The 17099-nt window shown below is 41.4% G+C and overlaps 1 protein-coding gene across 1 annotated transcript in view; it reads left to right on the plus strand.

Annotated features, from left to right (window-relative positions):
* Positions 1-16165, plus strand: part of CDC5L (cell division cycle 5 like) — a 31786-nt gene extending 15621 nt beyond the window's left edge. Inside the window, exons 14-16 of the mRNA XM_054629696.2 lie at positions 1995-2192; positions 13615-13827; positions 15524-16165. Coding sequence (XP_054485671.1) covers positions 1995-2192; positions 13615-13827; positions 15524-15628 — 516 coding nt within the window. The 3' untranslated portion in view covers positions 15629-16165. The remainder of the gene's footprint in view (positions 1-1994; positions 2193-13614; positions 13828-15523) is intronic.
* The last annotated feature ends 934 nt before the right edge of the window (positions 16166-17099 follow it).

Consider the following 17099-nt stretch of genomic DNA (forward strand, 5'->3'; position numbering starts at 1 on the left):
CTCTCTGGACCAGGGTTCCAGTTCAGGGTGTTCATTTATTTAAGCAGCTACAGATGTTGCTTTTTGCTGCCAAGTGACAGATAGGCAATTCTGTGGTTTAGCTCTTTCAAAGAGCTTCACCTATGAAGCTGTGCCAATAACCTTTGACCAAATGCCTAAAAGAATAAAAATGAATGAAAAGAGCAAAATCACGTGCCACCAAGTTGTCTGTCTCTTTAGACTTGTCCTCTGACAATATCTGTTGTATCTCTGCACCTAAATCCCTTTTATACCTTTAAGATGACTCTAAAGATACACAAGCAGATTTTAAATCCATGTCCTTGACCATATCTGACCAATGAATATAGAGCCTGAAAGGAGAAACACTGAACAGTATGTACTTCCAATTTGCTGTGAAATGAAAAATTATACTTCAAAATCTCTTACCAGGAGACGTTAAAGATGGAAAATACAGTTAGATCATGAATTTCACTGCCCTGCCAGTGAAAGTGTCAGATTGTTCCCTTAGGAATGTTCTCTGAGTGCTTTCTCTGGTTGTTTTGAAGTGCAGCAAGAATCAGGTTTGCTATCACTTCCCTTAGAGACTATTACACGCTCCAGTAGTTTTTGTCTGGAAACTTTTCTTCAAAGTCCCTGGAAGTTCTGTCTCCTAACTGATGGGCAGAAGTTTTTTTGCATCCCTGCTCCTGCTTGCTCTCTAACATTCAGCACAATATTCCCTCTTGTCTAAAATCCAGTTCAAACCAGAAAATTTTTCTATCTCTGTGATCTCATCTGAGGCTTGTTTATTTTGCTTTACTTCATTTGTTTTTAGAACATCTTCATCCTAAAACCCTTTCATAAAATACTCTTTCTTTTCCTGATGTGCAGTTCTCTTCTGGGAAGGATTAGCAAGGATTAGCAGTGGTGCTGGGTAGGGTGTGCTGAGCTCTTGGAGCTGGGAAACACTTCTGGTGCCACAAGTAAATACCCTCAAGTAGTTCCTCACAGTGTACTAATCTTGGCTAATTGAAATTTATAACATTGAGCTTTGTCAGGTGTGGTTGTGTTACTCCTATTTTATCTGTCTTGACCATCAAGAACAAATAATTAATTTTCTCTTCCCCAGTATCTGTGGAATCATCTAATCTGGTGATACCTGAATTTCTACCTGGTCAGTGTGCAGTTGCAAAACATAACATCTGCTTGCAGTAAGATAGCTACTGCTGATAGGGAAATTTGTGCTGCACCTGTAAATGCTGTTGAAAGAGAGGAGATGGACATGTTCTTATAAACAATGAAGTCAAGACTGGCAAAGATGCTTTAATTTTTTAGTTATTAATAAAATCAGAAGGACTTGTGTGCCTGTTTCGTTTTGCGGGCCAGGCTCTTTGTCAGAAATATTAAGAGTTGTGAGACCAACAAGAATCTTTTCAGTTCATTGTAAACTTTGAAAACTAAACTGTAAGCAACAGAGTACTCATATATCACCAGTTCTTCAGCCACAGAACAGTGTTAGTTGCAGTCAGAGTTGTGTTTCCTGCAGCAGAACTTACACAGCTCACCCTGGGAATGTTTAGACTTGACTTTCCAGGTTGTGTGGAGAAGGGCAAGAAAAAGGAAATGAAAAGTGATTTTTGTTTCATAGGACAGCTGCTTCTGTCTGTACAGTTCTCCCTCCCCTCAAGGTCCCTGCTTTTATCTCTGTTCTTGTGGAGCAAGATGAAGTATCTCACTGTGCCACAGCTTTCATTAGCCACGCCAGAGTGATGTCAGGTTTGGCCAAATTATATAAAATGAGGGATAGTTGTGCTGTGAGGAGCCTTCTAGCCTGGGTTTCATTTGTAATCCACAGCATCTGTGTTCGATTTCATAGTTAGCTTAACCTGATGGTGAGCTTTGAGTATGAAAAGAAAAGCTGCCCCCATGAATTGCACACTGAAGGTTTGAAAAGAAGAGAAATTTCCTTGTATCCTGTGTATTGTAACTGCAACTTCTCTCATCCTTTCCAACAGGCACAGGATCTACTGGCACAAGAGATGGAGGTGGTAAAGCAAGGAATGGGGCATGGAGAGCTGTCAAGTGAAGCTTATAACCAGGTGTGGGAAGAATGTTACAGCCAAGTGCTGTACCTGCCTGGACAGAGCCGCTACACAAGGGCTAACTTGGCCAGCAAAAAGGACAGGATAGAGTCACTTGAAAAGAGACTCGAGGTCAGTGTCACTTCTTTCTGCCTTTTGCGCCTCCTTTTTTTGAGTTTCCTTGTGTTTTTTTTGTTCTTTTTTCCTTTGTAGGAGTTCAGTCAGGTCTTTTGAAAGGATTCATTTGAGAAGGTTGGTTGTTGAGGAGTTTTCCTAGGGAGTTTGTAGATGTTCTTGAGGTGCTTAAATCGCCTTCTCTCATCTTCCTCCTTACAATATCCCCACACAGAGTATTCCCACACAAAGTTTCTCTCTGCATTGTTGGCTGTAGCACAGCTCATCTACTCCATTCTCTACTGGAGAGAAGGTCAGGTTCTGCTGTCTGTTAATTACATGTGGATTTTTTGATGTTTTCTTAATCTCTGCTGTGAGTGGATCAGATCTTCCTCAGTTTGCACTTGATTGTGGCCAGGATGAGGAGAAACCTCAGAGAATGATGCTTAAAAAAATATCTCTGTGCCAAAGTTCCTCTCAAGTTCTCTTTCCAACTTAATTTTGGGTTTTGACAGACTATTACATACATGAAGGTTAGATAGTCTTGAATTCTTTCGAGGCTGGCATCTTTTTCCAGTTCCAGAGATTCCTTCCAAAAAAGGGAACAATGGATGTTTGTGATCCCATTTGACTTTCTTTGTCAGAGCCTTTGACACTGATTTCCTTTGCCCATTCCTCTCTCTAGATTTTCACCCAAACGCTCCATACAAAAAACCAAAAATAGACAATGTTCATAATAACAAGTAAGCTGGTCTGAAACAGTTTCTTCCCACAGAACATGTTTGTTCTGACTTGCAGTAAGTCATAAATGTTTTCTAAAATACTGCTTTAGCCTAAAAGTCTCTCTAAATTATGCAGGAATCAGATTATTTTTTCCCCATGGTGAAAGGAAACTTTTCAAAATTTTTCTGTATTTAACATCAACATAGCTACTGTTGCTAGAAGTAAACCTCCCCAAACAGCTGCTACCCCAGAAATAACTAGAGTCCAGAAAGGCTGAATTGTCACTTGATTCATACACATGAAATACAACGTGACTGTGTGTTTTGTGAAGTCTGTCAGTCAAGGGCGTTGCCCAGCTGCAGCTCCCGCAGTTGTTAGCCCAGCTCCGGGCCAGGAGCAGCTCACCTGCGTGTATCCCGGTAGTAGGGCTTTAGTATGAGCTCCAGAGCCCCTGTCGTGCTGCTGCTCACCCAGCAGAGAGCACCATTGCCCTGCCCAGCGCTGCCTGCCAGACTCTCACTTGCTCTGCTTTCCCAAACCCGTGAGGGAGCTCAGCAGCAGCCTGGCCTGGCAGGCAGCGTGCCAGAAGTCAGAGGGCTGCACCTAATTTGTGTACAAATCCTTTTGAAATTTAAATATCTTAGGTCCAAAACGACGTTAGAAGGGCGTTATTAAAGTTGCAAAGTCAAACAATCCAAGTTAGGGAATGCACGAACAGCCTTAATTTGCCTGTGCATATGCTTTTTGAGACAGTCTTTAATTTCATGATTGCAGCCTAGTTTTTCCACAGACTCATTTACTGCACAGGGTGGATGGTACTTGCTTAATGAGTAGCTCTTGAATATTTTGTTTTCTCTTAATTGTTTGGTGTGTGGCCCTGTGCCTTTATCCTGTGCACTGTTTCTGCAGTCTAAATTGGTTACTTCTGTGTGGGCTTTCTTGTGCTGTTGATTTCTGTCCTTCTCTTCCCAATATTTGAATGAGTAGTTGGTGATGGAATGCATATTAAGGATACTGAAGCAAAGTAAGGTCAAGTTTATCATTTATCAAGCTCATGTATGTTTGTTCTAAATGGTCTTTGCTCTGCAGTCATAAGACAGTCACCCAGGAAGCAAAATACAAATCTGAGGTCTTGCCAAAAAAAAAAAAAAAGAAAGGTTTTATTTTCTGCCAACATTGCATGGGACTCTGTGAAAGACACATAACAAAATCCTGTTAGCTGTGTCCCATCAAGCTTAGAAAAGTGATCCTGCCCTTCTCCTCAGCCCTGCTGAGGCACCTCTGGGGTGCTGTTTCCAGTTCTGGGCTCCTGAGAACAAGAGAGACACGGAGCTCCTGGAGTGGCTCCAGTGCTGGGTGGCAAAGATGATGGAGGGACTGGAGCATCTCCCTGATGAGGAAAGGCTGAGGGAGCTGGGGCTGTTCAGCCTGGAGAGGAGGCACAGCTGAGAGGGGCCCTCAGGCCTGGGTGTCCCTGTGTGCAGGGAGGCTCAGAGCAGGGCCCAGGCTCTGCTCCAGGGCCCAGCAATGGCACCAGAGGAACGGGCAGGGACTGATCCCAGCAAGTTCCACCTGGACAGGAGGCAGAACTTCTTTCCTGTGCAGTGACTGAGCACTGAACAGAGACCAGAGAGGCTGTGGAGTCTCCTCACCGGGGATATTCCAGAAATGTCTGGACACAATCCTGTGCTCTGTGCTCTGGGATGACCGTGCTTGAGCAGGGAGGTTGGATCAGAGGAGCCACTGTGGTCCCTTCCAACCTGACCCATCCTGTGTCTGTTATCAGTCACTGCAGTCATGAGACTCTGACTAATGTAGGTACATCCCCTGGGAGCTCAGAGTGCTGCTGGATGAGACTCATAGTGCAATTCCACACACAGTCCTGCTCTCCCATTTTCCTGTGTTCCAAAATTCCACCCCAGTGGGGCCAGCAGAGCCCCATGCCTGCAGGTGTAGTGAGCACTGTGCTGCCTCTCACAACTCACTGTTGTTGAGTGCAGGTGGACTCTGTGCAAAGTTAAATTTGACCTGAAAATCTCTCCCAAGTGTGTGCAAAATGCAGTTTAGTGCAGCTCTGTGACTTGACCCTAAAAGGCCCTTCCTAAAAGGAAGGTTTTTTAAGCATAGCTCACCTGCTGAATCATTTCTTAAACAATAAATAAAAAGCGTAGCAGTTTAATGAACAAATGAATATGCAATAAAAAAGCACAGATTTTTTTTTCCTACCCCATTCTCAGCAATGACAAAACCCACCTTCATTTTAATGTTTTTCCAATTAAAATTGTCTGAAAGCAGTATCAGTTGAAATAGATATTTTAATGGGAAGTATCAGGCAAGCTTAATGAAACACAGGGATATTAGATCGGCTTTCGGTACCCCAAGACACTTGCTCATACTCTTAGCTGTCTTTGTGAGAAGAGTAGAAATTGTGAAACAGAGTACACCAGCAGCAGCAATTGATGTTGGTCAGTTTTGGGGGCTGCTTCTTCCCATTTCTAGTGCACTAAGATTTTTAGAGGGAAAAAGCCATGAGAGTGTAGTGATATTTGGCACAGCTGCACATGGGGAAGTCACTGTCTAATACTTCCATATGGGGCTGCTGACACCCTGCAGATCCTGTGCAGAAAAAACAAGCTGTTTCTGGGTCTGTCTTTGTCACTCAGAGATTCCTGGCTGGATTGATGGTGTGGACACACACTCATCTTTCTCTAATTGTCCTGTTCTCACTGCCTGAGTGGTTTAGTCGTGGCATTCTATGTTGACATGACATTTATCTTTCTCAAATGGATGCTGATATCACAAACAGATTTGTGCCATTATTGATGGACTTGAGGAAGCAAAGTGGAGCCGTTGTGAAGAGCTTCTGTTTGGCTGGGTATCCTGTCCAGGCATCATCAATAATGCACAGCTCATCAGTAGTTCTGATGTTGGAATGTACTGCTGTGTATTAGTAAAACTTTTCATTGCTCTGTTTTGAGGGTTTTGGACTCCTTGAATGTGTTACTTAATGTAGGTTAAGAGTGTTAGAAGATTAGTATGTGAACTTTCTTGCATTACAGATGGGGAGTTTCAGGTCTGTGCAGGTGAATCCCTGTGACCTCAGTGTATGTGGCTCTGGTACACCTTAGATTTGTGGATTTTTCTGATCTTTCCAGTAGCTTTAGAAATCCAGAGTATTTTTCCAAGGTTAGGCTATGCTGCAGAGCAAGTGATTTCAGAAATTGAAGTTTTCTGATGCTTGCAGTTGTGTTGAGTAATGGCTTCAGTTCTCTTCAATACCTTTTGCTCCCTCCTCTTCCAAACAATACATTTATAAAGAAAAGCGTTCCTACTAACATATGTTAAACTGGGAAAATTATAAGATGAAATGAGATAGTAAAGGCATCTATTTAACAAGCTAGTTGCTTCCCTTTGTAGTTCACAACATAGAAACCTCCTGCCATCTTTACTTTTCCTTTGAAGACAGTTAATGAAGTTGGCTTGCAGAATACAAATACTTTAATTAAAATCGTTGTAGTTATCATTATCATTTCAGTTGATTACTAAATTATAAATGCTATTGAAAGCCTACAGGGGAAAAGTTCAAGATACACTGTATATGCAAAATCTAGTAAATTAACTATTCTTTGCAGTATCCAAGATACATCAAGGTGATCATTTATCAAAGTGCTGATGTTTGCTTTTAATTGCAGCCCAAGTCCCCTGAATTAATTCAGATTAAAAACAGCTTGCTTAGGTGGAGTTTTATAGGATGCATGGTACACTCTGCTGCAGGGTGTATCACTTCAGTTTATTGGAGATTGTCTTTTAATTTCTCTCTAGTTTATGTGCTAAACTTTGCAGTTTCTTTTGCATTTTCAGGTGTGCTGGTACTCAAAAAGCACTCATAGAAAATAAGAGATTTTATAGGACTAGGAACAAGAGAAATTACTCACAAAACTAAAATACGGTGAAAATCCTGAGTAGCATTGCTTTTATGGTCACATGTTTCATTTTGTGCTAATGTCTTGCATTTGTAGAATACACTTCTTTTAATAAGGTCTGTTGGGAATGTAGTTGGCACCAGAGGATGACAGCAGAGAGGCATCAGGGGTCTTCACTGTCAGATTGCTCAGAACCTGCAAACTTAGTGTGCTTAGGAGTAAAGGTCAGCATTGACAAAGCTCTCATTGCAAAGGCCTTTGCACACCCTCACTGTCCAGAACTGAGTGCTGCAGGATCACCATGGAGCTTCTGCTGTACTGAGAGGGAGCCAGGCTCTTTGGCAGCTCCTCTGTTGCCTGAGCTTCCACAACCTTGTCAGCCCCTAGAAGAGGCCAGTGCAGGCACTCTGGTTGTGCAGGAGTGGTGTTTGAAGGTAATTACCCAGTGACCTCACCAGACACTGCAGCGACCCATGTTTGCTTGTGTTTAATCAAAGCTCTTGGCCTCTGGTGGGTGTTGCTGTCTGTGATCTTAATGCAAGGCTTTTCTTTCCAATGAGTGGTAGAGAGTTTCCAAAAAAGTTCAGTAAAAATAAATTAATTCATTTTTCGTCATAAACTATGCTCTTCTAGACATGTTTCTGCTGTGATTGAGATAGGATCCTTGAATCATTAAATTTGGAAGACCTCTAAGATCACCAAGTCCAGTCATCAACCTTATACCACCATCTTGTTCACCTCTAAAGCATGTCCTCAAGTGCCATATCCACACATTTTTTGATCAGTTACAGGGATGGTGACTTCACCACTCCCCTGTTCAGCCTGTTCCAATGCTTGGCAACCCTTTCCATAATAAAATTTTTTCCCAATATCCAGTGTAAACCACCCCTGATGCAATTTGAAGCCATTTCCCCTCATCCTGTCATTTGTCACCTGGGAGAAGAGACTGACACCCACCTCAGTACAACCTCCTTTCTTTGTAGGGAGCATACATGGGTGTCACTCATAAAACTGCTGGTCTTACAAGCAGTTTTCAAATAAAAATCTTCAAAGTGAACCTTCATGTCATGGCTGCAGACCAGCAAAGACTACTGACTTACACAGTAACTTTCCTAGATTATTCTAGTTCTAGCTGGATGCTGTGAGCCCCTGTAGGAACACTTGCTTTTCATATACCCCGTATTGTTTTTACTCAACAGTCACACTGACTCAGGGTGTTTGAAGACAAGTCATTATAATTTCTGGAACAATACTTCAGGGGGAGCATGCTCTTGGGTCATTAAATTTGGCTGTGAGTAGAGAGAACAGTGTTCTGCAGATATCACTAAGTCATAATGGTACATGATCTACGTGACAAAGTACAATATAGGAGTTTATCTGGGGCTCCCCTAGTAAACTGGGAAAAGGCAGCTTTATATTGCTATGCAAGCTTTGAACATCTGGTCTAGTTTCAGTTGGGAAGTTGTAGTTGCTTACCAGCAGTGCCTTAAATTGAAGATTTTTTTAAGTGAATCCATAAAAAATTTAGTGTGATCCCAGTCAATTAGAATGAATTTCTTTTTTTTCTTACCAGCTACAAGCTCAGTCCCTCTTTGACTGCTCTGACCCTGATCAGCACCTTTACTTCATGATCCTCATTCTCCCTCGTACATTAAGTAGAGCACCTTACTGGAGGTGAGGTGTTCATGGCCAGCTTGGGCTTGGATTTGGGCTTGGAGCAGCCTGGTCTAGTGGAAGGTGTTCCTGCCCGTGGCTGGAGGGTTGGAATGATTTGATCTTTCAGGTCCCTTCCAACCCAACCCATTCTCTGATTCTGTGATCTTTAGTGCCACAGCAGAAATGTGAAATTGTGTCAAGCCCATGAAGTGGTTTTGGTCAATGAGCTTAGCTAATGTTTAATAGATTGAGGCCTTATTTTTCTACACTGGACATGCAATTTTGGTTTGATACTAACTCCAAGCCTCAGTTTCCAAGAGTTGACTTATATTTTACTAACTTGGGGGTAACTCAGGCAGGGGTCTACAGAGAGTTTTGCCTGGTCAAACTCTAGACAGATAAACCAGTGTTTCAAGCCAAAAATGGAGAATTTTGTCCAAGAGCTTGGAACTGAAAAAGCATTTTGAAGTAGAGAAATTAATGACTTATTTTTAAAGTATACTATTGTTGGGTGCAGCATAAGCTTGTAAAGGCAGATTACCCCAGCATGGCCAGAGGATTCTGTAGTGTGAGGTTCTTGTCCCTGAAGTGGTTGGAAATGCCTGGCCTGGAGCACAAGCTGCTGTCGAGCTGAGCACTCTCACTGCAGACACTGCAGCTGAGCCAGCATGAGCCAAGCTCACAAACCTGCCATTCCAATTAAGTCACTCCATCTCCTGCCAGCAGAACTGAGTTTGGGAGGGCCATGTGTGGGTCTGAGGTGAGGAAGGAAGTTGCAGTAACATTTAGAGTAGTCCTATGTATGTTCCAGGAGTGCTCTGCTCAGCCCGCGTGGCTGAAGCTGGCAGGGGATTTCTGTGCACAAGCGAGGCAGCTTTGTGATGATGTTGATTCTCCAAGGTCACGGAACAGGTTGGTTTACTTTGACTGTGCCTCTGCTCTGAACATGTAGCAGTTTTTCTTCCATGTTTGTTTAATCCATCCAGCGTGATTAGGAAGATCAATTAAAAGACAAGAGAGCTTAATGCTGTTCAGGGATTACCAGAAGCTCCACATTAAAGGGAAGGAAAACAAACCAGTCAGTACAGCAAAAAACCCTTGGAACTGAGGAGGGGTGTCCTCAGTAGACCTGGTGAGATGAGAATTCTGAAAATGAAGTTTTTAAAGCAATTGAGCTCTTCCTTCCTCAGGGTCAGTTTTTCTTAAATCTTTCCCAGTGGATGTTTGTTCTCATAAGGAGTCCTTCTCTGTCCTTTCTTGTCCTTAGTTAAACCTTACAACTAACATCTAAAATTTCCTTCCCAAATTTAAGTCCCTCTTCCTTTCTCAGTAGCAGTAAGAACAGATGAATTTTTCACAATTAACTTTGGGATATTTAAAGCAGGGTGTTGTGTCTTCTTTTTCTCTTTTTTTGTTCGGCAGAGGAAAAACAAATCAAACAAACCCTGGTTTTCCAGTCAGTCTCCCTTTTCTAGATCATGTTTTATAAACCTCTGGTTATGTCTGTTGCTCTTTTGGCTCTTTTGTCTGCTGCTTGTTTTGGTTTCTCTTCCTTGGTTCTCTAGTGCAGTACTGAAAACTGAACACCACTTTACGAGTCATGAGGGAAGCTTTTACATTGGAGATTTGGGATGGGATGAGGCTCTCACACTTGCCTTAACACCATATATCATCTTACCCCGTGTCTGTACATGCTGTTCTCATTTTGCTGTTGCTGGTATAAAAGTCAGCAGAACCAAAGCTGGCCAAGGAACAGTACAAAATAAATAAGTGGAGAAATCTTTCAAATATCTTTACTCTTTCTGTTAGGTTCAGGGGGAAATGGTTGTCAGATTTTACTCAAATCTATTTCTTTGCTTTAAGCAAATAATGTAGACTACTGTTTAAACACACCTCTTCATAACTGCTTGGAATTTTTAGCTTGGTATCTGAGCCTTAAAATTTTATGAAGCTTGAACTCAAATTATATGCAGTTGTTGGCACTAATGCAGCAGTCAGCAATTTTTAATAAATAGTATTTGTTACAAAAGCTGAGACCTCCTTTTGACCTTCTCATAGTAGGTCCTAAAATTTTGTAGTTGGGAGGGAGGGGAAAAGGTGGTGAGTGTTCACATTTCTCCCTAAGCAGAGAAGGAAGAAAGGGCTGTTATTTCTGGTTTTAGAAACCTGGGAGGCTTTTTTCTTTTCTTTTTCTTGTTTTTGTCTTTTCACAGCAGTGAGGCCTATGATAATCCAAGATGGGACAAAGAACTGAGTAGGAAAGCAATATAGGAACATATAACCTAAGGAGCTCTAGTAGTTAAGAGTCCAATATCCAGACCAACTCAGAAATATTAAGTCAAATTCTCTGAAAATTTCAAGAGTGCCTAAATAATTGGGGTCTGATACTGTAATAAGTATTAGACTTGAACTGGCTTTGTTAGAAGCTGTAAATTTTAAAATGCTTTGTTATATCTAACACTTTCAGATAGTACACACTTGGGGTGGGGTTGATCTACCTGGTCTTGGATAACAGGGTCTGAACAGACAGTGTGTGCTCCCATCACCATCAGTGAAGAGCCCTTCACTGAGCTGTTTAATCTTGTCCCAAGGCCCTGGATCAGATGAGCCATGCTCTGGAGTTGCCAGTTTCTCTCCTGATGACAGAAAGAGCGCCTGTGACAAACCCAGATGTTCATGTCTAAAGCCAAGCAAAGTGAATCCCACCTGAAGAGTGTAAAATTGTGAGACCAGGCCAGTACTGCCATTGCTGGTGGTACTTGGAGCATGGGGATAATTCAGGGCTTGTGACCACAGTGCCCTGATCCAGTCTCTTTTCTGTATGGTGGGGATAGTGCTGATAACTCTATTTATGCCCTCAGGTACTCAGTGTTTAAAATTTTGTTAGAAAATCAGATTGTTGAGCGATCAAGGTATCACAAAATAGTTTGGCTTGAAGGGATCTTCAAGCTCAGCTCCTTCCAACCCCCTGCCATGGGCAGGGACACCTTCCACCAGCCCAGGTTGCCCAGAGCTCCATCCAGCCTGGCCTTCAGGGATGGGACAGACACATCTCTGGGCAACCTGTGCCAGGGCCTCACCACCCTCACAGTAAAGAATGAGATCTTCACTCAGGATGACAGAAGAGTGGAACTTCTCTAAATGGTCTTTTTTAGTCTTCTCTGAAGAGCAACATTGCAATGGGAGTTTCATTTCATACCAGCCATACTCTACATTGTCTGTAATGCTGGGAGCAACATGGACAGTTGATCTTTCTTACATTAGGCCTCTGTTACAAACAAAATTCTGTTTGCCTGTGCATCCATCTATTCCATGATCTCTAAATGTCAGTGGTGCTCAGCACACATTTTTCATCCAAGAAACAGTAATTGGAAAATAGTTCATTGACCGCACAGCTGTATTTGTTGTTGCAGTAATAGCATATTATTTACCAATGAAGACATTTAAAGCTTTCATACTTTTCCATCAGAGAGTATCCTCACAAATCCCTAATCTATTTATTTAATTTTCTCTAGATTTATATAAATATTGAAAAAGAGGCGCCTTTCTGTATGCTTAAAGCACCTTGGGCATAGCTTAAGTCTACATTGCCAGCAGAGTTTGAAAAGCGTAGCAGTCTGCATGGCTCTCCCCAGGAGCAAACTAGACAGCTCAGAAAGTCAAATTTCTCTTTCACTCACCCATTAACAGTTTGCTCCCTTGACCATTCACTTTGTTTATCTCTGCACCACCAGCTAAAACTGTTCTAAATGAGTGAATAAATTGTTAAGGAGTAGGAGGGCCCGTTACAGAAACCTGCAGCTGTGTAACAGAGGGTACTTCAGTGCAGTTGGAGGGCTGATGAAATGCACTTTGCAGTAGCTTGGTGTGTGAGACTGTGATGGCTGACTGTAGTTATCACTGTGAAGGGCAGATCCCTCTTCAGTAGTTCCTCCCCAAAGGAGTTCTGTTTCATTGGTAATAAATGAGATATTGAGTAATTGTAGCAGTGAAAAGGTGCTGCATTTTGGTTGATGATTGGTAATTTCTTTGTATATGAGAACATACACCAGCAAAGCTTTGATTTTTAAAGAAATGAGGCAAGGATTGGTGACTCAGACACTGTGGTTCTGAATTAGTCTTTTATATTTTAATACTTGAGAAACTTTCATATCATATTTCAAGTTGTGCACTAATATATCATTAAGTGTGGCAAAAATCAAAATATGAGAAGTTCAGTTTTTTCTTGAGCTTGGCATTCTTCACACAGTCCTTTCTAAAAAAATTTTGTTTTGTTGGGTTATATTTTTTTAAGGAGGTATCATTAAAAAAGCCTCAACAAGGAACTTTATGCCCCTCTTGAGAGATGTGAGCTGTCACACCTCTCCACAGTTGTGCTCAGTGGTGGAGGCCTTTGTTCTTCCTTGGTTTCAGAGGATCACAGAATGGCCTGGGCTGGAAGAGACTGTGAAGGTCATCTCATTCCAGTGCCTGCCATGGCAGGGACACCTTCCATATCCCAGGTTGCTCCAAGCCCTGTCCACCATAAACTTGAACACTTTCAGGGATGGGGCAGCCACAGCTTCTCTGGGCAACCTGTGCCAGAGCCTCCCCACCCTCACAGGCAACAATTTCTTCCAAATATTTAATATAATTTAATCTTCATCTTTAGGCCATTTGTGATTGGGATTCAGTGTTAAAGATTTCTTTGATGCCTTTAAAAATTCTGATAGCTATTTCATTCTTTTAGTGCCCATATAATTTTACCCCAGGTGGAAAAATACACAAAGACTTCTGTTACCTTTGGTATTTATAAATGTTTTATACAACATTTATAACATATTAACACAGAGCTGTTGAGTTATTGGTGTTGTGTCCCAGGTGACAGAATTTTGTAATTTGTGCCACTTGTCTGTTTATGGATTTTGTCTGGATTACAGTTTTATGTCTATTATTACGGGATTATGTCTATTACAAAGATTTTAATCCAGAAGTCTAGATAGTTGTAAAATGTGCAATATGATTATTTTAATAGAAATCAAAGATCAAAGAACTTTATCAACTCAACACCATTCCACAGATACATTTTTACTTATTTTTTCCCCTCTTGACTTCTGAATTCTGGGTAACTAAAGCAACTCTTGGGTTCCTTCTGGCAGATCAACAGAGGCCACATGACCACTGAAGCCAAGAGGGCTGCCAAGATGGAGAAGAAGCTGAAGATCCTTCTTGGTGGTTACCAGTCTCGAGCAATGGGGCTCATCAAACAGCTGAACGATCTGTGGGACCAGATCGAGCAGGCCCACCTGGAGCTGCGCACCTTTGAGGAGCTGAAGAAACACGAGGATGCTGCCATCCCTCGGAGACTGGAGGTGAGATTCCAAAATCCAGTACCTGAGGTCACACACAGGCACCTTGTGGAAAAGATGTTTTTACAAGGCATGAGCTTTGACCTGTAGGAGCGTTGGGGGGTAGGAGAGTCGGGACGGATGGAGACGAGAGAGACCTGAAGCCAGGTTGTGGAACTTGGGGTTTATTGCAGAGGGCCTGGGTGCAGGGCCCTGCTGGGAGCTGCCAGCCACAGCTCAGAGCAGGCCTGAGAGAAGTAAAGATAGTGGTAAAGAGGATGAGAGAGAGAGAGAGGATGAGAGGATAAGAGAGTGAGGTTCCCATTACAATACAATAAGTCTTCTTCTGTGTTGAACATTCTAATTCTCACTAAGCAATCTAGTACAAGATACAAATCCTATTTGTATTTACATACAGCCTATAAGAATCATTACATTACCACACTGTTACATTTTAAACCCTAAAAACTACTCATTGGACCCCTTCTGCCAAGCTAGTAGGGTCTGCTCTGACTCTTGGACCTGTCTGCAAGCACACCATTGTTTTCCACTTGTTCGGTAACTAAGGTGTCTCAAAGCTTGCTTTCATTTCAATCTTGCTTATAGTTTCCATATTCTCAAAATCTTTTGCCAGGCAATCATATTTATAAGGCTTTCCTGTTTCATCTTCCCCAACACTGACCTTAACAGCCTGAGTTGGTATCAAGTTTTTAATGCTCTCTTAAAATCACACTTTTGGCTGTTACCAGATTCATCTGTCTTTTACTTCAGTATCAAAGATTCTGTGATACACATATTAGAGGCTGGGACTAATCTGGCAGTGTGTTCTTTAACTTTAGGGTTTTTTTATTTCCTTGTGTGGTTTATTTTATAAGTCTTTTGCAATGCGTATCAGCACAAGTTTCATCTCTCTCTTGATTTGGTTTGTTTCAGTTTTAATTACTCTTAGAGCTTTAGGTAAATGTAAAACTTATCTAGAATCTCCTTCTTCCTTAAAAGCCAGCAGACTAAATGCTGGTATATACTTGAAATCACTACCTTGGAGCCACTTTTCTTAGTTTAAGGATCTCCAGGATATTCTCCTTTTATTCAGCTAATGAGACAGCCTTTAATCAAGACTCAGTCCTAGGTTTGAACCAGCAGCACCCTTTCTTTCCAAGGAATAAGTGTTCACCTGAGCACAATTTTTATTGTAATGTGGTTTTCCTCCAGAACAGAGGCTTCCATTGAGGCTTAGATATTCTCAACTACTTGCTAAAAAAAGATAAAATGCATCAGTTCTTAAAACTGATTTTGTGAAGATGATTTAGATAATGCTGATAGACGTGTCTACAGACTCAGAAGTGATTAATTGATTTACTGAAAGATAACAGTTAAAACATACTAAATCACTTGATAGCTGCTAATAGCACCTGTTTTTAGTAAATGGCAAGGTTCCAATTTGAAGTCGCTCCTTTTGAAGCATTTGATCTTAGCTGCTGTCAAAAACAGGGTGAGCTACCTGACATTTGAAATAAGATAACTGTGATTCTTGATACTTTACATCCACTGCTCTGTTTTACATTTATATTTAAAGTAAGTAATTTCAGCAATGTTGTGTCTTAATTCTGAGCTCTTCCTCTGGAGGAACTAAAATACAGCCTTTGGTAAAGATCTTCATGGGTGTGACTGGTGGAAAACTGACTGACTGACTGGTTGTTTGATGATGTTTTCCTTACAGTGTCTGAAGGAAGATGTGCAGCGACAGCAGGAGAGAGAAAAGGAACTCCAGCAGAGATTTGCTGACTTCATGTTGGATAAAGAGACTTTTCAAGCAAAGTATTAAAGCGCAAAATTCCATCTGTCACTGATGCAACATTTCTAAAGTGTGCAGATACTTCTCCAGCAGCTTTTGCCAGCAGTTGCAGAAATCAAGTGTAGTCTGCTGTTTCCATCTTGTCAAGTTTTGTTCCTTCAATGGACTATTCCAAATGCTCTAGGTATGAATAGCTCTGGCCAGTGTTAAAAATGGGATTGAAATGTCCAAAATTTTATTGAAAGAAAAGAAAAATCACTCTGGTATGATTTTAGCCATGTCTTCATTTGCTAGGGTTATCACGTTATTCCTAGTGTTTTACCAGTCTTAAGACCTGTAAGATACATGCAGAATAATGTCTTTTGAATAAATCTGGAATGTTAAAAAACAATGAAGTAATAATGTCTGTCTTTTGACTAAAATTGAATCTTCACCTACCCCAGCCCTCCTTTGTTTTTCTGGTCTTCCCTTCCCCCTGCTGCTGCCTTTATTTTCCATGAATGATTTGTAATAGGAATTACCTGTTCAGGATAGTTGATGTCCAGATAATAAATACCATGTTCCTAACTCTTCTCTGTGCCTGTGAATAAACACTCCCAGCTTTATCTAGGTGCTCTAATGGTCATACTGGCATAATCTCCCCATCCTGGACCCATGCAGGGATAAATTTTATAAAGATGGCCTAATACCTAATGGAACCATAGATTTCAGTAGAAAATGTACTGTTAAATTTTCTAAGTATTAATTTTTATAAATCATCTACTGCTTTGTGGCCCATGGTGTGGGGTAGGAAAGAAGGTCTGTGTTTTCTCCTCCTTTCACCACATCCCAACAGGATTTAAGTGTCTCATTGCTTTGTCTTGAAGGGTAAGGATAGAATTATGGAAAGGTGGGAATGTGCCTACACTTTGGGTTTTTTGAGCTATAGTTTGTGGAAAGGCACAGGGAAAAAGGCAAAACTGTTGTTAACAGCATAAAATTCAGCAATTAAATGCATCCAGTAACATGCATCGTGCAATTTTGCTTGGATAGATTTGAAATTTAGATGGGGATTTTGCTGTCTGGAATTTCACCAGATTGCAGTGTCATTTTGCTTAGGCCTTGGAAATGTTACTGGGGAACACTGTCAGGGCTGTGCCTGTGTAGCTCTGTCAATGCCATCCATAGAGGTTAATGATTATCAGATTTTTTTAAATGTAACCTGGGTGAGTCCTGCTGTCACTGACAGGAGTAGGGACACAGCCAGCCTTGGAATAGCTTTCCCTTTACTCACCAGGACATCATTCTTCTGAAGTATTAATGCAATTATAGACTACATTCTTCTAAAAATGTGTTAAATATTTAACTGAGCCAGAACACATCTGGAATGAAGTATTAAGCATCAATCTTGCAGCATATGGGGTATTTTAGCTCGGATGGTTATACCCAAAAGGAAAAATCATGTCAGTTCTTGTGGTTGTGTGGTAGCTGGAGGTATTAACAGAGAAACCCTTGTAGGTTT

This window comes from Agelaius phoeniceus, chromosome 3, assembly GCF_051311805.1.
Source record: "Agelaius phoeniceus isolate bAgePho1 chromosome 3, bAgePho1.hap1, whole genome shotgun sequence".
Classification (NCBI taxonomy): Eukaryota; Metazoa; Chordata; class Aves; order Passeriformes; family Icteridae; genus Agelaius; species Agelaius phoeniceus.